Source organism: Lepidochelys kempii, chromosome 9 (assembly GCF_965140265.1).
Source record: "Lepidochelys kempii isolate rLepKem1 chromosome 9, rLepKem1.hap2, whole genome shotgun sequence".
NCBI classification, from domain to species: Eukaryota; Metazoa; Chordata; order Testudines; family Cheloniidae; genus Lepidochelys; species Lepidochelys kempii.
In genome coordinates this window covers 481439-506703 of record NC_133264.1, presented here as the reverse complement: position 1 = coordinate 506703, position 25265 = coordinate 481439, and the positions used below count along the sequence as shown (strand labels likewise).

Below are 25265 nucleotides of genomic sequence, written 5' to 3'. Positions count from 1 at the left end.
AACATCCTTGACATTAGAAACCTCAACAAATTCATAAACATTCAAGGTCAGGATGCTCATACTAGGGGACAACATTCCTTTCTTGTCCCAGGGAGATTGGTATGCGGCTCTCAACTTAAAGAAAACCTTTTTCCATGTGGTAATCAGATGCACCTGTATTAAGTACCTCAGGTTCTGTGTAGGGGCAAGCCTCTACCAGTTCCTAGTCTTTCCATTTGTCTTGTTTACAGCACCAAGTCTTCATTAAGTGCCTTTTAGCTGCACACCTCAGATGCCAAGGCATATTCGTTTACCTATAACTGGATGATTGGTTCCTAAGGTCCAGCTCTCAGCGGAATTTCTTTCTTATGATTCCTTACATATGTAACCTCCTGCAATCTTTGGGCCTGCTAAACGACAGGGAGAAATCGTCTCTCCAGTCTGCACAGAAGATCACCTTCACTGGAGCAGCCCTAGACTCCACTCGGAACTTTGTCTTAAAGGACAGATTCCTGGTAATCCTCAGGAAAAAAACAGTACAAACCACACAGTTTTTTTGTATATTCCTTGTTTTACTACCCTCATCTGCCTAAGTTGCACCTTTTGCTCGCATGCGAATGAGACATCTTCAGCTATGTCTCTGAGAGCTTTAGCAGCTTCGTTTGTGGGAGAACAGAGACAGTGTCCTCAAGGGAGACCCTCCCTCCTCTAATAGTACAAAAATTAATGTAATGATACTGCTAGTCTGGGCTGGGGTGAATGCTACCAGGATCTCCCAAGTATACAGCCAGTAGAATGCTCTGGAGTCCAGAGTCCATATAACGATATTTGATCTCAGAGTGGTATAGTGGGTCCTCATGGCCTCTGCCCATGCCTACACCATTGTTTGTGAGTACCTGTACTAGTCAGTACCATGGCCATGTACTACATCAGCAAGGGGGGGAGCACACTCCCAGATTCTGACCACAGAAACTAGAAAACTCTTTCTCTGGTATATTCAACATCACTTCCAGCAAGTGGGAGAAGATGACTTAATCAGAACAAAGTTTCAGGTCAAACATGAGTGGTGGTCCTTGAAAAGAGAGGAGAGGAAGGTGATCAGGAACAGTCAACATGGATTCACCAAGGGCAAGTCATGCCTGACCAACTGGATTACTTTTTATAATGAGATAACTTGCTCTGTGGATATGGGGAAAGCGGTGGATGTGATATATCTTAACTTTAACGAAGCTTTTGATACAGTCTCTCACAGTATTCTTGCCAGCCAGTTAAAAACGTATGGATTGGATGAATGGACTATAAAGTGGATAGAAAGCTGGCTAGATTGTCGGGCTCAACAGGTAGGTGATCAACGGCTCGATGTCTAGTTGGCAGCCAATATCAAGCGGCGTGCCCCAGGGGCTGGTCCTGGGTCCGGTTTTGTTCAACATCTTTATCAATGATTTCAGTGATGGGATTAGTTGCACCCTCAGCAAGTTCACAGATGACACTAAGTGAGGGGAGAGGTAGATACACTGGAGGGTAGGTATAGGGTCCAGAGTGACTTACACAAATTGGAGGATTGGACCAAAAGAAATATGATGCGATTCAACAAGGACAAATGCAGAGTCCTGCACTTAGGAAGGAAGAATTCCATGCACTGCTACAGACTAGGGACCAAGTGGCTAAGCAGCAGTTCCGCAGAAAAGGACCTGGGGATTATAGTGGACGAGAAGCTGGATATGAGTCAGCAGTGTGCCCTTGTTGCCAAGAAGACCAACAGCATATTGGGCTGTATTAGTAGGAGCATTGCCAGCAGATGGAGGGAAGGGAGTCCAGCGGAGGGCAACGAAAATGATTAGTGGGCTGGGGCACATTACTTACATGGAGAGGCTGAGGGAACTGCCCTTATTTAGTCTGCAGAAGAGACGAGTGAGGGGGGATTTGATAGCAACCTTCAACTACCTGAAGGGGGGTTCCAAAGAGGATGGAGCTAGGCTGTTCTCAGTGGTGGCAGATGACAGAACAAGAAGCAACGGTCTTAAGTTGTAGTGGGGGAGGTTTAGGTTGGATATTAGGAAATACTGTTTAACCAGGAGGGTGGTGAAGCAGTGGAATAGGTTACCTAGGGAGGTAGTGGAATCTCCATCCTTAGAGGTTTTTAAGGCCCGGCTTGACAAAGCCTTGGCTGGGATGATTTAGTTGATGTTAGTTCTGCTTTGAGCACAGGATTGAAGGAGATGACCTCCTGAGGTCTCTTCCAACCCTAATATTCTATGATTCTATGAAACAAACAGTAACCTTATCACTTTTTCATAAGTGGGGTAAACCATTAGGCCTTACTTGGGAGGTCTGACTTTAACGTGTGGCAGTCTGTAGCCAAGTTCACAGACTCGCTGCTGGAGAATTCCAAGCAGGAGTTCCTGGCTATTTTAGAGGAAGGGAGGAATGTGGCATGACCCTCCCTTCAGGCAGCCTCTGACGCAGTGGACTCAGCAGCCAGCTCCATTGCTTTGGCTGTGTCAATGAGATGAGCATCGTGGCTGCTATCTTCAAGGCTGTCGACGGAGGCCCAGCAGTCAGTTCAGGACTGTTTTTAATGGCCTAGCCTTGTTTGTAGAACACATAGAGTCATGATTATGTGGGCTTAAGGACTCTAGGGCTACTCTGCGTTCCCTAGGTCTCTATATGCCGGCCCCTGATAGAAAGAGGTTTAAGTCACAACAGTCTCAAAGATCGAGTGGTCAGGCCCGACCGGAGCCCTATCGTAAAAAGGGCAAGGGCTACAAGCGCTGTCTAGGCCAACAACCAGTCTTGTCCTCCCACTCGGGCTCTTCCCGCTCCCCATCTGGAAACAAGCAGTCGTTTTGAGGGTGCGCCCAAGGGTGACCTTCCAGTCTGCAGCCAGGATCCTGCATCCCTTTTGTTTTCAAACCATCTGTTTCCTTTCCTCCCTGCATGGGCAGATATAACATCGGACCAGTGGGTCCTCAGCACAATGGCAGTAGGGTATACCCTACAGTTTATTTCTATCCCCCCGCCCCACTCCCCTTCCCTGTCCCTCTTTAGGGACCCTTCTCACGAGTAACTTCTCGCCTAAGAGCTGCAAGCTGTCCTGCGAGAAGGGGCCGTGGAGGGAGTCCCCATGCATCTAAGGGTATGTCTTCACTACCCGCCGGATTGACGGGCAGCGATGGATCCAGTGGTGATTGATTTATTGCGTGTAGTCAAGTCGCGATAAATGGATCCCTGAGCACTCTCCTGTCGACTCCTGTACTCCAGCTCTGCGAGAGGCGCAGGCGGAGTCGATGGGGGAGCGGCAGCAGTCGACTCCCGGTGGTGAAGACACCACGGTAAGTCGATCTAAGTATGTCAACTTAAGCTATGTTATTCACGTAGCTGAAGCTGTGTCACTTAGATCAATCCTCCCCACTCTCCCCCAGTGCAGACCAGGGCTAAGAGGGAAAGGGTTCTACTCTCGATCAGTGTTCCCTCTATATCCAGCATGCCATATATATCAAGGCTCTACATCTCTCTAGCATCCACAACATGCTGGCGGATCACCTCAGCAAGTCATTTTTTTCTCATCACGAGTGGTCCCTCCACTCGGATGTCGTCAAAATGACCTTCCAAAGGTGGGGAACTCCCCAAGTGGACCTGTTTTCCACCAGGCAGACCAGGAAGTGCCACCGGTTCTGCTCCCTTCAAGGGCTCGACAGCAGATCGCTTTCCAGTACTTTTCTACTGTCTTGACCAGCCGACCTGATGTATGCCTTCCTGCAATCCTGCTCATCAGCGGGGGCCCTCCGGAAGATCAAGAGGGACAAGGGCAGAGTTGTCATGTTTCTCCCAGCATTGAATCATAGAATCATAGAATATCAGGTTTGGAAGGGACCTCAGGAGGTCATCTAGTCCAATCCCCTGCTCAAAGCAGGACTGATCCCCAATTAAATCATCCCAGCCAGGGCTTTGTCAAGCCTGACCTTAAAAACTTCTAAGGAAGGAGATTCCACCACCTCCCTAGGTAACACATTCCAGTGTTTCACCACCCTCTTAGTGAAAAAGTTTTTCCTAATATCCAACCTAAACCTCCCCCAGTGCAACTTGAGACCATTACTCCTTGTTCTGTCATCTGCTACCACTGAGAACAGTCTAGAGCCATCCTCTTTGGAACCCCCTTTCATGTAGTTGAAAGCAGCTATCAAATCCCCCCTCATTCTTCTCTTCCACACCCCCAGTTCCCTCAGCCTCTCCTCATACGCCATGTGTTCCAGTCCCCTAATCATTTTTGTTGCCCTCCGCTGGACTCTTTCCAATTTTTCCACATCCTTCTTGTAGTGGGGGGGCCGAAAACTGGACACAGTACTCCAGATGAGGCCTCACCAGTGTTGAATAGAGGGGAACCATCACGTCCCTCGATGTGCTGGCAATGCCCCTACTTATGCATCCCAAAATGCCATTGGTTCAACATGTTCATGGACTTGGCAACAGCACCCCCATGGACGCTTCCCAACCATCCAGGCCTGCTCTTTCAAGTTCATGGGAGGTTGCTGCATCCGAACCTTGCTTCTCTCCACCTCACAACATGGATGCTGCGTGACTGAAACCAGAGGAGCAGGCCTGCTGTAGTCAAGTCCAGCGAGTTCGTTGGCTTGTAGAAAGCCCTCCACTAGAGTGACTTACCTGGCGAAGTGGAAGTGCTTCTGCTGGACATTGGAGCAGAAGATCTCTCTGAGCTAGTCTTCTCTGCAGTCCATTCTGAATTACCTGATTTACTTGAAACCTCAGGGCATGTCTGTCTCCTTGATCAAGGTGCCCCTGGGGGTCCTTCCGTCCCTGCATCTAGGGCAGATCAGTATTCTCGCATAAGATGACGGTCAGGTTCATAAAAGGCCTTGAGAGACTTTTTACACCGGTCTGGAACCCAGTGCCTCAATGGGACCTAAACCTAGTCCTCTCTCGGCTCATTGGCCCTCCCTTCTAGCCTCTAGCCTCCTGTTCTCTTTCACATCTGTCGTGGAAGGTTGCTTTCCTTGTGGCTCTAACTTCAGCGAGGTGGGTCTCTGAGATTAAAGTTCTTATGTCAGAGTCCCTGTACATGGTGTTCTACAAGGATAAGGTTCAGTTGCATCCCCATCCTGCTTTCCTTCCAAAGTTGGTGTCGCCTTTTCATGTTAACCAGGATGTTTTCTTCCTGGTCTTCTGCCCGAAGCCTCGTGTGTCCAATGAGAAGAGGCATTTGCACTTCTATCTACACATAAGAATGGCCATACTTGATCAACACCAGTCATGCATCTAGCCAAGTTTTCTGTCTTGCGACAGAAGCCAGTGCCAGGCGCGTAAGATGGAATAAACAGAATAGGCAATCATCGAGTGATCCATCCCTTGTCATCCACTCACAGCTTCCAGCAGTCAGAAGCTAGGGATGTCCAGAGCATAGGGTTGCATCCCCAACCATCTTGGCTAATAGCCATTTATGGACCTGTCTTCCGTGAACTTATCTAATTCTTTTTTGAACCCCGTTATAGTTTTGGCGTTCACAACACCCTTTGGCAACGAGTTTCATAAGTTGATTATGCCTTGTGTGAAGAAGTACTTACTTATGTTTGTTTCAAATCTGCCATCTATTAATTTTTTTGGGTACCCTCTGGTTCTTGTGTTATGAGAAGGAGTAAATAACTCTTCCTTATTTACTTTCTCCACACCATTCATGATTTTATGAGCCTCTATCATATTCCCCCTTAGTTGTCTCTTTTCCAAGCTGGAAAGTCCCAGTCTTTTCAATCTCTCCTCATATGGAAGCTGTTCCATACCCCTAATCATTTTTGTTGCCCTTCTCTGTACCTTTTCCAATTCTGATATATCTTTTTTTGAGATGGGGTGACCAGACCTGCACACAGTATTCAAGATGTGAGCCTACCATGGATTTATATAGAGCCATTATGATATTTAGTGTCTTCTCATCTATCCCTTTCCTAATGGTTCCTAACTTTGTTAGATTTTTTGAGTTCCGCTGCACGGTGAGTGGATGTTTTCAGAGAACTATCCACAATGACTCTAAGATATTTCTTGAGTGGTAACAGCTAATTTAGATCCCATATATTTTGCATATATAGTTGGGATTATGTTTTCCAATGCGCATTTCTTTGCATTTATTAACTTTGAATTTCATCTGCCATTTTGTTGCCCAGTTTTGTGAGATTCCTTTTTAACTGTTAGTTAAGTCCATAGCAGACAGCTATCTTGAGTAATTTTATATTGTTTGCAAATTTTCCCACCTCATTGTTTACACGCTTTTCCAGATCATTTATGAATATTTTGAATAGGACTGGTCCTAGTACAGACCTCTGAGGGACACCACTATTTACCTCTTTCCATTCTGAAAACTGACCATTTAATCTTGTCTACACAGTTCAGATATAAAGCACTCTTTATTTCTACCTAGAAAAGACTATGCCCATTAGAAAATCCAATATATAATATTATGGGGAGAGATGTAAAGTGCAATCTACTAACTCTCACTGAATGAGGAGCTGTGTAGAGCTTTGTTACGCCTTACACATAGTACCAGTGCCTCATGGCTTAGACACTCTACAAGAGGCATAGCAGCTTCAGTAGCATGCCATAGGCCTATGTCCCTTGTGCAGATATATAAAGCAGCAACTTTAGTTGTGTCTATTTAACTAGACCTCCTTAACCATTTCCGCTTTATGGGGCACAAATGCCTTTGGAGAAGAAAGAGGGGTTACTTACCAGTTAACTGTTGTTGTTCAAGAGTTATCTGTGAATTCACACTACCTGCCCACTTTCCCCTCTATTCAGTGTTCTGTTCAACATCAGGATTCTGCAGTCTAGGAAGAAAGAAACTGAGGTAATCTGGGAGTGCATTTCCTTATATAAATCAAGAAGACTGCTTGTAAACAACAAACAGACACAGCTTTTCAAGATTCAGAGTGGTAGCCATGTTAATCTGTATCAGCAAAAAAACCAATGAGTCCTTTTTCTTTTAGCTTTTCAAGACAATTCCTTGGGTGCCATATCCCACTAGTGAATAAAAAGAGGTCACTCAAGCAACAAGTTAAGTAACCTCTCTTTTTTCTCTAGTGTTAAATGGATGTCTTGGGGAAGTTACAGAAGCTATTTACATCTTATTTGTTGCATAAGACTGTAGAATATTAATATAGAACTCTGGGGCAAAGAGTTTCTTCCATAAGCAAATGATCAAATATTTTCTTAAAAGGCCACATTGTCTTTCTGATTGCTGTGCAGAAACACAAAATGTGTTCATATGTCTCTTGTTATTTTGAATAAGCATCATAAGCAGAATGTACAGCTTTTACTTAGTCAGTGTTTAGTAAGTCTCATTTGTTCAGTCATTAATAGGTGATACAAAGCCTCATTTCAGCTCACCACAGCTTTGAACAGACAGTTTGCGCCATTCTACTACCTACTGACATCTAAAATGTTTGTAACAGAACAATAGATCAAATTATTTCTTCTTCTGTCACGTCTGCTCCATAAGGAGTACTTATTTTCTCTGCATACATTACAAATTCAAGGCAGTCATTAAGTGATTGATTCAATAATCTTTTTTTTTTTTAAGAAGCAGCCTGTGATTAAAATGCATACTTGATATTTTCTTGTAGTCAAGATGCAACTGACTTTGTTTGCCCCATGATAGAACATCTGGTTTAGAGTGGCTGTTCAAATCTGCCCTTCCTTAGTATGGGCATAATTAACAGAATCTGAAGAGGAGACAAAAATGGAAAAATTGTAACAGATGGAACTTAAATTAATTAAGAGACTGCAACAGCAGTAGGATACATCAGTCAGCATCTGGTCATCTTTATAACTGCTTATCTTCATTCTGGGTTTTCAGTGACTTGGGTGATTTTGGTACATCAAGAAAACTCAAAAATTGCTTTAAGGTCAGAATGTTTTTTTCGATGTGGCATGCTAAAAAGATGAGCAGGAAATTTATTAAGAATGTACGGAAATCCAGACAGTTTAATCTACACATTTTGGTAGGTCAGTTGAGATGTTATTAATATTTTATTATAAATTTATTGCCCTGTGCAAATAGTCCTGCACTGGAATAGATTTGCTAATATAATTGTACTTGCATATTTCTTATTGCTTTGTGTATCTGAAATAAATGTTTAGCTGTGTTCTTTACAAATATGTCTAATGCATGCATTGCTGGGCTTTGATAATTTCTTAGCATTCAAGTACTGAAATGGTTTATAACATAATAATAAGACGAAAATCAATATACCATAAAACATGGGTATTAAGCTAGCAGTTCGAACTATATTAAAATGAGATATTTTAATAAGCAAGCAGTGTTAAAGATGTTAATTTTAATTATTTGATATCTTTTTCTAGTTGTACAGATCTGTTACATTTCAGATATACCGGCTTATATTTAGGAGTATACAAATTTACAGTGTAGTAATATTGCACTTCCTTGGAATTTTGTTTTAAAGAGGCTAAAGGAGGGGTGGGCAAACTACAGCTCACACTCGCGGGCTGGATCCAGCCTGCGGGATTGCCCCCTGTGGTGCCCCACGCCACTCTCAGAAGCGGCCGGCACCACGTCCCTACGCCCGGGGGGGAGGGGTGGGCAGAGGGCTTTGTGCATTGCCTTTGCCTCCAGGCACCACCCCCCGCAGCTTCCATTGGCCAGGAACGGGGAACCACGGCCAATGGGAGCTTCAGGGCAGGTACCTGGAGGCACAGCAAGGGCAGCGTGCAGATCCCTGTGACAGACACACACACCCACCCCCACCCACCCACCCACCCGCCAGGGGCCGCACAGGGATGTGGTGCCGGCCACTTCCCGGAGCAGCACGGCGTGAGGCCAGGCCAGGCAAGCAGGGAGCCTGCCCTGGCTCCGGTGCACACCGCTGCCACCCTGGAGCCCGAACCCTGCCCTGATCCCCCTGCTGCACCCCACACCCCTCCTCCACTCCAACTCCCTGCCCTGAGCTCCCTCCCACAGTCCGCACCCCTCCTGCACCCCTGCCCTGGGCCCCCTCCTGCATCCCAACCCCCTTCCCTGAGCCCCCTTATACACCCTGCACCCCTCCTCTGCTCCAGTCCCTTGCCCTGAGCCTGTTCCTGCACACTGCACCCCCCCCCCCCGCACTCCCTCCCGCACCCCAACCCCCTGTCCTGACCTTGCATTACAATTTCTGCACCCAGATGTGGCCCTTGGCCCAAAAAGTTTTCCCACCCCTAGGCTAAAGGAACTAAAAATAACCGATCTATTTTATTCTATATTGATTTGATTGTAAATATCCAACTTTGTTTACTTATTCTCTAGGAAAAGTTGCACTCCCTATATAAAGTAAATCAGTTAGTTCATTAGGTTTGCTCTGCTTATTTTAGTTTTCCAGATACAATTAATTATATTAATTGATGGTAAGAGATGATGCATGTTATTAGTCAGTGTAGTTTATACACAAGATTTTCAAGCAATTGGCTGTCTTTGGTCAAAATAAGTAATTATTTTCATGTAATTGTCATTTGCAGTTGTCATTGTTCATTATAGAATATGCTAAGATTTCAATTAAATGTGCAAGAATAAATCTATTTTGGTTTCATGATTTGATATATGTTCTTCAGGAATGTGATATAAAACACTATGTTACGCCACACTATAGTTTTCTCTAGCATGTTAATAGAAATTGATGTTGAAGATGTACATAATCTAAACAGTTTTGTTCTATGTGTTGATGTATAACCTGTATTTGGAACATGTGAGCTTTAGTACAATGTATAGTAAACGGTTCTTTAGAGTCCTTGTTAAATGTAGAAAGTGCAAGTGATGCAGTAGTATGAACACTGCAAGATGTGAACAAACCTCTCAGCTCATTTAACTGAGGTTGAAAATTTAGGATTAAAAGAAACAGGTAATAATTGATCGTTAGTAATGTGTGTACACTAGGAGTATCGATCTCCTCTTTATTTTTAACTGGGTAGGTTACATGCATGAGAATTGTAATTATTTTTAGGGCCCTACCAAATTCACAGTCTATTTTGGTTAATTTCATGGTCATAGGATTTTAAAAATCGTAAATTTAATGATTTCAGCTATTTAAATCTGAAATTTCATGGTGTTGTAACTGTAGGGTTCTGACCCAAAAGGAGGTTGTGGGGGAGGAGAGGTCACAAGGTTATTGTAAGGGGTTTCAGTATTGCTACTCTTACTGCTGCTGATGGCAGCGCTGCCTTCAGAGCTGGGTGGCCGAAGAGCAGCGGCTGCTGGCTGGGAGCCCAGCTCTGAAGACAGTGTCACCTCCAGCAGCAGCAAGAGGTAAGGATGACATGGTATGGTATTGCCATGCTTACTTCTGTGCTGCTGCCTTCAGAGCTGGGACCTCGGCCAGCAGCTGCCACTCTCTGGCCGCCAGCTCTGAAGGCAGCAGCACAGAAGTAAGGGTGGCATGGTATGGTATTGCCAACCTTAGTTTTGCGCTGCTATTGGGGAGGCACCGTCTTCAGAGCTGGGCACCCGGGCAGCAGCCGCCGCTCTCTGGCCACTCAGTTCTGAAGGCAGCGCAGAAGTAAGGGTGGGAATACTGTGATGCCCCTACAATAACCTTGGGACTCCCCCAGAACCTCTTTTGGGTCAGGACCCCCAATTTGAGAAATGCTGGTCTCCCCCATGCAAACTGTATTGTATAGGATAAAAGCACTCAAAAGACCAGATTTCATGGGGGAGATCAGATTTCGTGGTCCGTGACGCATTTTTCTTGGCCGTGAATTTGGGCCCTAGTTATGTTGCTTAGTTGTAGACATGTCAGATTTATTGTTACAAAAATCAATAGCTAAGCTGGCCTTTTTTTAGCATTAGTTACAAAATATATTGTGAAATTTTGTTCAGCATTTCATCTGGAGTAACCTCTTCATCCCCTCTCCAACTTCGTGTGGGAGTTCCAGCAGACTCCATCCTTGGCCTTCTTCACTTTTCTCTCTGCATCTGAATGCTGGGAAGTTCAACTACCACCTCTATTCTGATGAGTCTCAGATCTTTGCCACTACAGATCTGTCTATTCCTGTCCAAGCTGAAATATCAGCCTGTTTTTCTGACATCTCCTTATGGATGTCAAGCCCAATGTTTAACCTCAGTGCGTCCAAAACAAAGGTCTTGATCTTTCCCTTCCATCCCTCCTTCCTTAGTCACTGTGGTCAACACCATTCTTCCTGTTCTTCAGTTCTGTAAACTAAATGTTGTGTTTGTCTCAGCCGTTTCTCTGTATCTTCAGATTCTTTCTGCTTCTTCATGCATCACATCTAAGATCCAGATTTCGTCTCTGTCCACACAGATGAAACTCTTTGGTTTAAGCCCTTATCTTGCTTCTTGACTACTGTCCTATGGCCTTCACACATCATTTTACCCTGGCTATATCCATTCAAAGTGTAGCTGCAAAGATAATTTTCCTGACCCCGTCATTTCAAACACATTACCTCTCTTTTTGCATCCCTCCACTGGCTCCCCTTTCTCAGCTGTATCAAAAACAAACTATTTGTCGTTGCTTTCAAGGCCCTTCTCGGGTTATGTTTGACCTTTTTATTATCTCTTTAATGCTATTGAGATACTGACTCTCAACTCCTCTCTGCCAGTGATGCCAGCAATCATAACGCATATGTTACATTTTGAAACAAACTTCTTTGTGCTTTCCCTTGTGCCACCTGCTATGTATGGAATGAGTTCTCCTAAGCATCCACAAAGATACCTCATTGTCCTCCTCCAAACTCTTTTCTGACACTGTGCCTTAAGAAATCTTAAAATCTGCTAGGCATCTGGCAGACTGTGGCCACTGCCTTTCCAAATGATGTGTATTATCTCATCATTTTCTTGTCTGTCAAAATCCCCCTTTTCTGCTTGTCTTTTAGTTCAGTCCCCTGCACTCATGGCAGGACTAAATATTATGTAGATATTATTATGTAGATTTTACCTGGCAGGATAACCTGCTATTAAAAATCTCCAGTGACAGAGATTCCACAACCTCCTTAAGCAACTTATTTCAGTGCTTAAACACCCAGACAGAAAGTATTTCCTAATGTCCAACCTACACTGGCCGTGCTGCAATTTAAGCCCATTGCTTCTTGTCCTATCCTGAGAGGTTAAAGAGAACAATTTTTCTCCCTCCTCCTTGTAACAACCTTTTATGTATTTGAAAACTGTTATGCCCCCATTTAGTCTTCTCCAGACTAAACAAACCAATTTTTTTTTCAATCTTCACTGGTAGGTCATGTTTTCTAGACCCTTAATCATTTTTCAGAGTAGCAACTGTGTCAGTCTGTATCCGCAAAAAGAAAAGGAGTACTTGTGACACTTTTCTCTGGAATTTCCCCAATTTGTCCACATCTTTCCTGCTTAATTATTTCCTCCATTATCTTTCCGGGTACTGAAGTTAAGCTGACTGGTCTGTAATTCCCTGGATAGTCCTTTTTCCCCCTTTTATAGATTGGCACTTTATTTGCCCTTTTCCAGTCCTCTGGAATCTCACCCATCTTCCCTGTCTTTTTGAAGATAATCGCTAATGCCTCAGATATCTCCTCAGTCAGCTCCTTGAGTAGTCTAGGGTGTATTTATTTCATCAGGCCCTTGTGACTTGAAAACATCTAACTTCTTTAAGTAATTTTTAACTTGTTCTTTCTCTATTTTAGCCTCTGATCCTACCTCATTTTCACAGGCATTCATTTTGTTAGATGTCCAATTGCTATTAAATGTTTTGGTGAAAACTGAAACAAAATGTCATTTAGCACTTCTGCCCTTTCCACATTTTCTGTTGTTGTTCCTCCCTTCCCTTCCCCCTTGAGTAAGGGGCCTACCCTGTCCTTGGTCTTCGTCTTGCTTCTGATGTATTTGCAGAATGTTTTCTTGTTGCCCTTTACGTCTCTAGCTAGTTTAATCTCGTTTTGTGCCATGACCTTTCTAATTTTGTCCCTACATACTTGTGTTATTTGTTTATATGCATCCTTCTTAATGTGTGGTAGCCATGTAAGTATGCGTTGTGGTGATTCATCCACTGTTTGTGAGGAAGTTGTGGTTTCAGATCTTTTATTTTATTAAATAGATTTTCATACTGGATTGTATATCATTATAAATAATCTTATATAGAAACGTACTGTAGACTTTTCCGCAATCATCAAAAAAAAAAAAAAAAAAAAAAAAGACAGGCTTAAGCTAAACCCTTTTATATTTTTGTTCCATTCCCTTATTACTCATTTCAATCTCACTATTAGAGGAGGTGTTCTATATCTTTTATGAATGGCTGGCTATAAAAATCTGAAGTGTAAATTCTCAAAGTTAATTTTTATTGTAAATGACCTTTTAGAGGTTTCTTATATGAGGCTTTTATTTCTGTCCATGAAGATAAGTAGAGCAAGTAAAACATAAATCCCAGTAGCAATAGTGCATCTCAGTCTTGTTTTATTAAGAAGCGGCTAAGTCTTCCAGTGAATTTCAGAGAAGAGTTTTTAAAAACATCTGTTCTGAAGAAAAGGTTTAGGAGAGGAAATACACATTAAAATTAAAATAGATTTTAAATGCATAAGTTCGTTAGATATTAAGTTATTAAAAATAATATGGAATTAGTTCTCATTGAAACAAATTTGAAAATAACCATAACCATACATGACATTGTTGATATGGATTAGAACCTTAGACCCACCTGGGGTCAAAATGTACATCCATCAGTTGTAAGATGCAATGCAGTGTTAGTTTTGCTAATTAATGATTTCCTGCCTTTAATCATGCTTCCCAAAAGCACTGTAAATAGGTTAAATATAAATATGTAGAACAAAGTGATTGTGCTGCAGTAAAGATGGATATCCTCCTCTCCCCATCCTCTTTATGTCCTTGTTTTTAAAGCAAAGTATTTGCTTAACTAAAAAAGAAAATCAATGGTAATGTAAGCATTTTCCTGGAATGTTGTCTTGGGTAAGTATGCCATAAGCTTATTTTAGTTGTTCAGTTAAAAACATTTTACTAGTGCAGTTAGTGAAAAAGTGCAATTACATATATGTTCTCTGTTTTTGTTCATTTCATGTTTATAATTTAAGCAGTGACAAGATATAATTGGATTTTACTACTGTTAGTGATTGCAACTTGGTAATTTTGTGATCCAGGCTTTCCCCACCCAGTGCATTTTTTCAGGCAGCCACCGAGGGTCTTCATAGTCCAGCGCTTGTAGCATCCTACTGTACCTGTTAATCGACTCACTTCCTGGCTTTCAGTCTGTCTAGTTACCAGCTAACAAAAGAACAAGAGCTTTCGATCCTTGCAGACGTTGGAAGGGATAATAGTGCAAAAGAAAATCAAGTTTGATTGATTTTTGATTGCAATAATGAGTACATTCTCAGATGAGTAACAGGTATAGAAGATTTACATGCCAATAGATACAACTTGGAGGAAAAAAGGAGCCTCAGTTATAGAGATTGTTGTTTCCATGATTTACAAATGATGCTGCTGTAATTCTAGCTGCAGTTTTTACTGATCATTCATTGCTGAGCAGTTGGTAGGGAAGTAAGACTGCCTGGGAACCACCTGCAGAGCTGCAGAGATGAATTACATTTTCGGAAACAACACGCTCCTGTACTCTCGTGCCAATCGAGGCAGCAACACTGTCTCCAGCCATAGCTTTGTAGGCCCTAAACAGAAGCAGTGGGCAAAAAAGGGCTCGATAGACGAGCTACGAGCTGAGGCTCAGCCTTCTCGTTGGCAGCAGATACTGGCATTTTTCACAGGGGGACACGGTTTCATTGACTGCATTTCAGTAGCTGCCAGCTCCACCCAGGTAATGTAGGACTTGTTGAAATTATTTTGTATGTGCATTCTGTGGTTACTAATAATTCAGAAATAGCAGGCTGTAATATATACATTCCCTATGTAATCTGTAAGTAACGTTTGTGTATCTATCCATTTCTAAATCTTTTAAATGAAGTTTGACGTAGTATGTTTTAGGATTACTGCATGAAAATGGAATTAAACTGATTTAACATTATATAAAAAATGCCCTATCATTTTTTAAATAGTCTCACTTGAAACGGAAACCATTAAAATATAAAATTGAATATGAATTAGTGACATTGAAAAATCGAGCTAGTATGCTAGGGTTTAATTCAATGTCCAGTTTAAAAAAAGTTAGGTTAAATAATTAGGATGTGTTATTGTCAAATATTAACATAATTACAAGATAACAATTCAAATGAACAGGATGGATATTGTCAGTTAAACATATGCATTGCAGGGATTTAAACAGATTATAAATATTCATTATACAGCAAAACTACTGCGTTATACTTGTATGCTTAATCCTGCACAAGCAATCTACAAATGAGATTAAAATGTGTATAGTAGAACAGTTTTGTGGAATATACATTAGTATTATCATTTTTAGGTTTTACATATAAAAGCATACACTTTGTTACAGAGTAAAATTTCTATGTAACTGTTTTTAAAATGTTCCCAGTGCCACGTTTATGTAGGAGAGTGATTCCATATTGAAACACAGCTAAAGAGGATGTAGGATGACAGATTTGGGTTCTGTGGGCTTTTTGGAGAAGTCAGAAGGAAAGGGACTTTAACGGAAAAGTTTATGAAACTTCACATTTTTGGAAAAGGAGTAATGTCATTACAATGAGTATATGTCTGTGGATAATATTTAATGCAACATTGAGCACCGGGAAAATATGGAGATTTCAGAAGTTCTGTATTAAAATTGAGTTTAGCTTCATTTTGTTTATTGATGAGCTGGATTCAACTTTTACTTTAACTCATTTCTTACTATCTAAACAACCAACTTCCTTAGCTTATTTAACATGGGATACTATGAAAACATGTAGAAATATAAATATTTAGATATATTTACAAATGTGTGCTCTAGGAATCTTTACCTCTATAGCAAATCCATAACTGTTTCAAAGTGTAAACAATATCCTAGCTGTTGTTAGCTGCTATTTTTATTTTGACTTATTTAGAATAAATAGGATGTCTTTCATGACCAGATCAGATTTCACTTTCAGTTTTATATCGTTATAAATTAATGAGAGATGATAGAAGAGAAAGTCTATAGAGGTTCCATTATAGGCTATTGCAGAACAGTAACTATAGTGCTTTAAGTAGGCACAAAGGTTTTCTAAGTCGTCTAACATGTCTGCTGTTAATCATGTAATCCATAGCGACATTTCTTGTTCAGTGTGCCACTGACAGTTCAAAGCTCAAATTGGCCTCATCAGCCACTCACGTGTTCACAGAAACTAAACCAACCAGAGATGTCATGGTCATCTCCGAACTCGAAGGATGAGCAATACTTCTAGACAAAATTCCTTGGCTCCAGCGCACTGGGCATGCACACCCTTAGGTGGAATACTTGTCTGCATCACGTCTCGAGGAACCACAGTTACAGTAAAGTATTTGTTTCTAACTACTCTGAGTATGCTTTTCCAACCAGTTGTGCATCCACCATATAGCAGCTTTGTCTAGGTTATATTTCTCTAGTTTGTTTGAGAATGTCATATGAAATAGTATCAAAAGCCTTATTGAAGTTGAGATATGACATCTTCTGCTTCCCGCCTATCCACAAAACTTGTTACCCTTTCAAAGAAGGGTATTAGGTTGGTCTGACATGATTTGTTCTTGATTAATCCATGTTGGCTATTACTTATAATCTTCTTATCTTCAAGGTGCTTACAAATTGATTATTTGCACCATTATCTTTCTGGGTACTGAAGTTAAGCTGACTGGTGTATAATCCCTGGGTTGTCCTGATAACTCTCTTTATAAATAGATCCTTTCTCTGCGCGTTTCCATTCCTCTGGGATCTCTCCTGTCCTACGTGAATTCTCAAAGATAATCGCTAATGGTGTAGAGATCCCTTCAGTATTCTAGGATGTATTTCATCAGGCCCTGCTGACTTGAAGACTTCTAACTTTTTAAAGTAATTCTTAACTTGTTCTTTTCCTATTTTAGCCTCAGATCCTACCTTATTTACACTGAAGTTCTCTGTGTTAGTAGTCCAATCACTGCTAATTTTTTTTGGTGAAAACGGAAACATAAAAGGCATTTAATACTTCAGCCATTGCTGTGTTTTCTGTTATTGTCTTTCTGTCCTCATGGGTCTGCCTGATCCTTGGTCTTCCTGTGGCTTCTTATGTATATGTAAAATGTTTTATTGTTACCCTTTATGCCACTAGGTAGTTTAATCTCAGTTTTTTGCCTTGGCCCTTCTAACGTTGTCCCTACATGCTTGTGTTATTTTTTATATTTGTCCTTCATAATTTGATCTAGTTTCCATATTTTGCCTGACACACTCTCTCTTGAGTTTCAGGTTGTTGAAGATCTCCTGGTTAAGCCAGGATGGTCTCTTACCATACTTGCTATGCACTGGGATAGATTTACTCTTGTGCCCATAATAAAGAGCATTAGGAAAATAATGGATATTGGATATTAGGAAAAACTTTTTCACTAGGAAGGTGGTGAAGCAATGGAATGGGTTACGTAGGGAGGTGGTGGAATCTCCTTCCTTACAGGGTTTTTAAGTTCAGGCTTGACAAAGCCCTGGCTGGGATGATTTAGTTGGGGATTGGTCCTGCTTTGAGCAGGGGGTTTGACTAGATGACCTCCTGAGGTCCCGTCTAACCCTGACATTCTATGATTCTATGTCTCTTTATAAACTGTCAACTCTCCTGAGCCCTTTTTTCCCTTAGATTTGTTTTCCATGGGATCTTAACGATTAATTCTGTGAGTTTGCTAAAATCTGCCTTTTTGAAATCCATTGTCTTTATTTGGCTGTTTTCCCTCCTGCTATTCCTTAGAATCGTGAATTCTGTCATTTCATGACAAGTTTCAGAGTAGCAGCCGTGTTAGTCTGTATTCGCAAAAAGAAAAGGAGTACTTGTGGCACCTTAGAGACTAACCAATTTATTTGAGCATAAGCTTTCGTGAGCTACAGCTCACTTCATCGGATGCATGAAGTGAGCATCCGATGAAGTGAGCTAAAGCTTACGAAAGCTTATGCTCAAATAAATTGGTTAGTCTCTAAGGTATCATTTCATGATCACTTTTACCCAACCTCTCTTCACCTTCAAATTCTCAACCAGTTCCTCCCTGTTTGTCAGAATCAAATCTAGAATCATTTCCTAGTTGCTTTCTCCACCTTCTGTAATAAAAAGTTGTCTCCAGTGCATTCCAAGAACTTGTTGGATAATTTGTGCCCAGCTCTATTATTTTCCCAACAGATGTCTGAAGTCCTCATCACCATCGAGTCCTGTGTTGTGGATGTTTTTGTTAATTGTTTTTAAAAAGCCTCATTCACCTCTTCTTCTGAGTTAGCTGGTCCATAGTAGACACCTACCATGACATCACCCTTGTTTTGTACCCCTTTTGTCCTTGTCCATAGACTTTCAACAGGTCTGCTTCCCACTTCTATCTCAAACTCAATGCAGTTTTTCTTAGATTCCAAGGCCTTAAGGGACCATTGTGATAATCTAAAGTGATCTCCTGTACAACGAAGGCCACAGAACTTCTCCAGAGTAATTCCGAGAATAGATCTTTTATAAAAAGATCCATTCTTTATTTTAAAATTGTCAGTGGTGATGAATCCACCATGACCCTTGTAAACTGTGGTTAATTTACAAGGTTAATTGTAACCAGTGGTTAATTACTCTCACTGTTATGCTTTGTTTCCAATCTGAATTAGTCTAGCTTCAACTTCCAGCCTTTGGAGCATGTTATACCTTTCTTTGCTAGAATGAAGAACCCTTTATTAAAGATTTGTTTCCCTTGTAGTAGGTACTTACAGACTGTAATCATGACACCCTTTAACCTTCTCTTTGTTAAGATAAATAGATTGAGTTCCTTGAGTCTGTCACTAAGGTACATTGTCTAATCCTTTAATCGTTCTCATGGTTCTTCTCTGAACCCTCTCCAATTAAGATCCTTCTTGGATTGTGGTCACCTGAACTGGACACAGTATTCCAGCAGTGGTAGCATCAGTGCAAAATACAGAGGTAAAATAACTTCTCTACTCCTACTCGATTCCCCTTTTTATGCATCCAAGGATCTCATTAGCCCCTTTGGCCACAGTGTGGCACTGGGAACTCATGCATGTTCAGCTGATTATCCACCACAACCCCCAAATCTTTTTCAGTCACTGCTTCCTAGGATATAGTCCTCCATCCTGTAAGGATGGCCTACATTCTTTGTTCCATTGACATTTAGCCATATTAAAATGCATATTTGCTGCTTGCGCTCAACTTGCCAAGTGAGCCAGATCACTCTGAATCAGTGACCTATCCTCTTCGTAACTACTCCCCCAATTTTTGTGTCATCTGCTAATGTTATCAGCAATGATTTTGTGTTTTCTTCCAAGTCAATGATAAAAATGTTAAATAACGCAGGGCCAAGAATCAGTCCCTGTGTTATCCCATTAGAAACACACCTGCTTGATAATGATCCCCCATTTATAATTACATTTTGAAACCTATCATTTAGCTACCTTTTAATCCATTTAACATATGCCATTTAATTTTATATCATTCTAATTTTTGAATCAGTCAGGTGGATTGAGGTATTTTGTTTTTCTTTTTAAGAAAACAAAAACAATTTGGTGATAGGACTTCAGTTGTGATTTTTAAAATTATACAGTATTTTTCAAGTTTCCTTAATTTTTTTCCCCTTTCCAGTCTAAATAATGGTAGTTATTGTCATTCAGTATTAGAGGGTTTGCCATCTATTGTTAAGGTTTCCCAACATTTCCCTTTATGATACCCTATATTCAGTTATTTTATAACTTTGCCAAACTTTAATTGTTTGCGTTCAATTTTTCCATACTGCATATCAATTTTGGAAAATTTCATCCAAAACTGTTCAGATGCTTCCATGAAAAGAAAACACATTATTTTACTCTTTTAAAAAAATTCTTGAGACCTTTCTTTAAAAGCCTTTTGCTGTAATTGCTGCTGTCAGCTGCTGTGGGCAAGGGTGGGTCCAGACACATCTTTACACATCATAATAAGGTAGCAAAGAAGTCGGAGAGGTTTTGTTAAAATAATGCTGTGTTTTTACTGTTAGAAAGATCAGGAATGTTAAGTTTGGTCTTCCCTCACTTTGCTAGAGACAGTCACAATGTTTCATGTTTGAACTGTGAACAATATCAGTGTTTAAGGTGTTTGAATCTTTTATAAGAACATAAGAATGGTCATACTGGGTCAGACCAAAGGTCATCTAGCCCAGTGTCCTGTCTTCCAACAGTGGCCAATGCCAGGTGCTTCAGAGGGAATGAACAGGTAATCATCAAATGATCCGTTCCCTGTTGCTTATTCCCTGCTGTGGCAAACAGAGGCTAGGGACACCATCCCTGCCCATCCTGGGTAATAGTCATTGATGGGCCTATCCTCCATGAATGCATCTAGTTCTTTTTTAAACACTGTTATAGTCTTTGCCTTCACAACAAAATCTGGCAAAGAGTTCCACAGGTTAACTGTGCATTGTGTGAAGAAATACTTCCTTTTGTTTGTTTTAAATGTGCTGTCTATTAATTTCATTTGCTGACCCCTAGTTCTTGTGTTATGAAAAGGAGTAAATAACACTTCCTTATTTACTTTCTCCACACCAGTCATGATTTTATAGACCTCTGTTCTATCCCCCTTAGTCGTCTCTTTTCCAAGCTGAAAAGTCCCAGTCTTATTAATCTCTCTTCACATGGAAGCTGTTCCATACCCCTAATCATTTTTGTTGCCCTTTTCTGAGCTTTTTCCAAACCCAGTATATCTTTTTTGACAGGGAGAGACCACACGTACACACAGGATTCAAGGTGTGGGTGTACTATGGGTTTATAGAGGCAATAAGATATTATCTATCCCTTTCTTAATTATTCCCAACATTCTGTTTACTTCCTTGACTGCAACTGCCCATTGAGTGGATGTTTTCAGAGAATTATCCACAGTGATGCCAAGATCTCTTTCTTGAGTGGTAACAGCTAATTTAGATTAATTTATCATTTTATATTGTGACAAAGCTCTGTCCTTGCCACCGTGGGTCCCGCGTTTCCTGGTGGATTTCGCTAGCCTCAGAGGCTCACTGTGACCCTCCACATAACCCTTCTCTCTATAGAGACAAGGGTCACAGTCTACTGAGCCATTTTCATCATAAGCCAGCTAGGGAGGTGAGGAGAAGTTATCCTTCCTTGCACAGTCTTGGTTGTCTCCCAGTCTCAGTGATTAATCAGGGGGCAAAGGGTGGGGGGAGCCCAGGCCCACCCTCTGCTCCGGGCTCCAGCCCAGGGACCCTAATAGTATCAGCTATGGTAGCTGACCTTTTAGAAACATGACATGTACAATTCCCTGGGCTACTTCCCCCTCACTTCCTCAAGCTCCACTTCACCCTTCCCTCAGGGCCTCCTTCCTTGTGCCTGATATGGTGTGTACTACTCAGCCTCTCCAGCAGCACAACTTCCTCCCACAGCTCCTGATATCCGCACCCACCTGACTGACTGGGAGGCTTTTAAGTGGTTTCAGCCAGCCCCTGATTGACTTTAGGTGTCCCAATCAACCTAGCGTTCTCCCTGCCTTCTGGAAAGTTCTTAATTGGCCCCAGGTGTCTTAATTGACCTGGAGCAGCTTCCATTTCACTTATCCTGGTACCAGGGATTTGTTTAGCCTAGAGCCAATATATCTATCTCCCACTACTTTTCTATAACCATCTGGCCTTGCCCCGTCACAATAAGTATAGTTGGGATTATGTTTTCCAGTGTGCATTACTTTGCATTATCAGTGTTGAATTTCACCTGTCATTTTGTTGCCCAGTTTTGAGAGATCCTTTTGTAGCTCTTTGCAGTCTGCCTAGGACTTAATTATCTTGAGTAGTTTTGTATCATCTGCAAATTTTGCCGCCTCACTGTTTACCCCTTTTTCCATATCATTTATGAATATGTTGAATAGGACTGGTCCCTGTACGGACCCCTAGGGGACACCACTATTTACCTCTCTCCATTCTGAAAACTGACCTTTTATTCCTACCCTTTGTTTCCTGTCTTTTATGAGTCCATGATAGGACCTACCCTCTTATCCCATGACAGCCAATTTTGCTTCAGAGCCTTTGGTGAGGGACCTTGTCAAAGGCTTTCTGAAAATCTAAGTACACTATCTCCACTGGATCCCCCTTGTCCACATGCTTGTTGACCCCCCTCAAAGAATTCTAGCAGATTGGTGAGGCATGATTTCTCTTTACAAAAAGCACGTTGACTCTTCCCCAACAAATTATGTTCATCTGTATGTCTGACAATTACTATAGTTTCAACCAGTTTGCCTGGTACTGAAGTCAGGCTTACTGGCCTGTAATTGCCGGAATCATCTCTGGAGCCCTTTTACAAAATTGGCGTCACATTAGCTATCCTCCAGTCATTTGGTACAGAAGCTGATTGAAATGATGGGTTACAGACTACTATAGGTAGTCCTGCAATTTCACATTTGAGTTCCTTCAGAACTCTTGGGTGAATACCATCCAGTCCTGGTGACTTTTTACTGTTTAGTTTATCAGTTTGTTCCAAAACCTCCTCTAATGACACCTCAATCCAGTGGTGAATTTAGAATTCATGGGGCCCTGTGCTCAGCTTCGTTTTTGGGGCCCCTCCTTGTGACCCAGCCAAGAAAGAGAACATTCTCTCTTATTTTCCCCCCACCTCCGTTTTTCATTCTTTTTTTCTTCATCCTCCTCCTATAAGTAACAGGATGTAAAGGAAAATATAGTGAGGTACCTTGATTGTTTTTGTAGTCTGAACATTTTTCCACAGACCACTTGAAAATTGCTGAGGGTCTTGGTGGACCACTTAATGATCTTTCCAAATATTGTTTGTACCATTAGCTAACTATTGTAAAGCACTCTGAATAAGAGCACTTTAAAAAAAAAAAAAAAAAAAAAAAGGTAAAAACATGTTGGAGTGTACGGTCTGGCCAGGACTTAGGGTGCGGGAGAGGGCTCAGGGCTGGGGGTGCAGGGCCTGGGAGGAAGTTAAGGTGCAGGAGCAGGCCAGGAATTAGGTTTTTGGGAGGGGGCTCAGGGTTGGGGCAGGAGGTTGGGGTGTGGAGTGCTTATCTGGGGCAGTTCCCATTTGGTGTGAGGGGTGCAGGTGGGAATGTGGGGGGTGGTGCAGGAGCTCCTGTTTAGTGCTCAGTGTGGGGATGGGGGGGTTGCAGGAGTCAGGGCATGGGGTATGGGGGGGTTGCGTATATATAGGGGGTGCAGGAGTCAGGGAGGGCAGGGGGCTGGTGGTGTGGACTGGGGTCGTGGACTGGGGTCGTGGACTGGGGTCGTGGGGGTGCTCTGTGCCATAGTACCCTGTGTTTTACTGTAAATCCGCCTCTTGCCTCAAAATGGGACAGCTTCTCAGATTTGTCACCTAAAAAGAATGGCTCAGGTTTGTGTATTTCCTTCACATATTCAGCTGTGAAGAGCAATGCAAGAATTCATTTAGTTTCTCTGCAATGGCCTTATTGTCCTTGAGTGCTCCTTTAGCATCTTGATCGTTCAGTGGCCCCACTGGTTGTTTAGCAGTCTTCCTGCTTCTGGTGTACTTAAATTTTTGTGGTTTTTTTTTTTTTTTTTTTTTTTGGCTATTTTTGAGTTTTTGGTTAACTTCCTCAAATTCTTTTTTGGCCTTCCTAATTATATTTTTACACTTCATTTGCTAGCATTTATGCTCCATTCTATTTTCCTCACTAGAATTTAACTTCCACTTTTTAAAGGATGCCTTTTTGTCTCTGCTTCTTTTACTTTGTTGTTTAGCCACGGTAGCACTTTTTTGGTTCTCTTACTATGTTTTTTAATTTGGGGTATACATTTAAGTTGACCTCTTTTATGGTGTCTTCAGGAAGTTTCCATGCAGCTTGCAGGGATTTCACTTTTGGCTCTGCACCTTAACTAACCTCCTCATTTTGTGTAGTTCCCCTTTCTAAAATTAAATGCTACAGTGTTGGGCCACTGTGGTGTTTTTCTTGCAACAGGGATGTTAAATTTAATTATATTATGGTCACTGTTACCAAGGGGTCCAGCTATATTCACCTCTTGGCCAGAAAGCATCTTTTCTAATGAGTGTGTGTTAGTTGGAATTAAATGGGAGTTAATCAAAACAAATAAGCCCCACAAAATTTCAGTCTGAATCAAAATTTTAAAATAATCAGCACCTCCATCTTTTTTGGGGGTGGGAAAGGAGATTTAAAAGTTGGGGTGTTCTTTCAGACTTTTATACATCATAACTCTGTGTGTGTGTATACACACGCGCACACACACACAGAGGAAATTGTTCAAAGATGACTTGCAAATGAAAAAATTAGTTTATCTCATATATACACCGCACACACACACTAATTTTTTCATTTGCAAGTCATCTTTGAACAACTTTCTGTTCTCTTCTTATTTATCTTGTTGCATATTTTGTGAAGTGGGTGCTACCTTTTTTGGCCTTTTTTTTTTTTTTTTTTTTTTTAGTTTCGTATATAGCACATTTTAATTACCCTAACTGTATTGAAACACAGCATTTGAGAAAACACACAAAAATGATTGTCTAAACAAGCCTATGGTCAAGATTAATTGAATGAAGGATCCAAAATCCATCAGAGAAGAGAGATCTAAAACTGTCTCATATGAGAAAAAGCCTAAATTAAATGGATGGACCTTGAAGTCTTTTCAGAAACATTAAACTGTATAAGCATTTATGACGAGATAACTGGCTCTGTGGATGAGGGGAAAGCAGTGGACGTGTTATTCCTTGACTTTAGCAAAGCTTTTGATACGGTCTCCCACAGAATTCTTGCCAGCAAGTTAAAGAAGTATGGGCTGGATGAATGGACGATAAGGTGGATAGAAAGCTGGCCAGATCGTCGGACTCAACAGGTAGTGATCAACGGCTCCATGTCTAGTTGGCAGCCGGTATCAAGCAGAGTGCCCCAAGGGTCAGTCCTGGGGCCGGTTTTCTTCAGTAGCTTTATTAATGATCTGGAGAATGGCGTGGACTGCACCCTTAGAAAGTTTGCAGATGACGCTAAACTGGGGGGAGTGGCAGATACACTGGGTAGGGATAGGATACAGAGGGCCCTAGACAAATTGGAGGATTGGGCCAAAAGAAATCTGATGAAGTTAAACAAGGACAAGTACAGAGTCCTGCACTTAGGACGGAAGAATCCCATGCACTGCTACAGACTAGGGACCGAATGGCTCGGCAGCAGTTCTGCAGAAAAGGACCTACGGGTTACAGTGGACCATGAGCTGGATATGAGTCAACAGTGTGCCCTTGTAG

General features: G+C 41.6%; 1 protein-coding gene across 40 annotated transcripts in view; it reads left to right on the top strand.

Annotated features, from left to right (window-relative positions):
• The window catches only part of DLG1 (discs large MAGUK scaffold protein 1), a 441602-nt gene that overhangs the window by 117277 nt on the left and 299060 nt on the right, over positions 1-25265 (top strand). For 5 of the 40 annotated variants that reach the window (XM_073358957.1, XM_073358956.1, XM_073358954.1 and 2 more), the window contains exon 1: positions 14520-14768. The exons of 34 other annotated variants lie outside the window; for them this stretch is intronic. In XM_073358957.1, coding sequence (XP_073215058.1) covers positions 14535-14768 — 234 coding nt within the window. In that variant the 5' untranslated portion in view covers positions 14520-14534. Of the gene's footprint in view, positions 1-14519; positions 14769-16243; positions 16379-25265 lie in introns of those variants that run through there. One more of the 40 variants, XM_073358943.1, reaches the window with a different exon arrangement.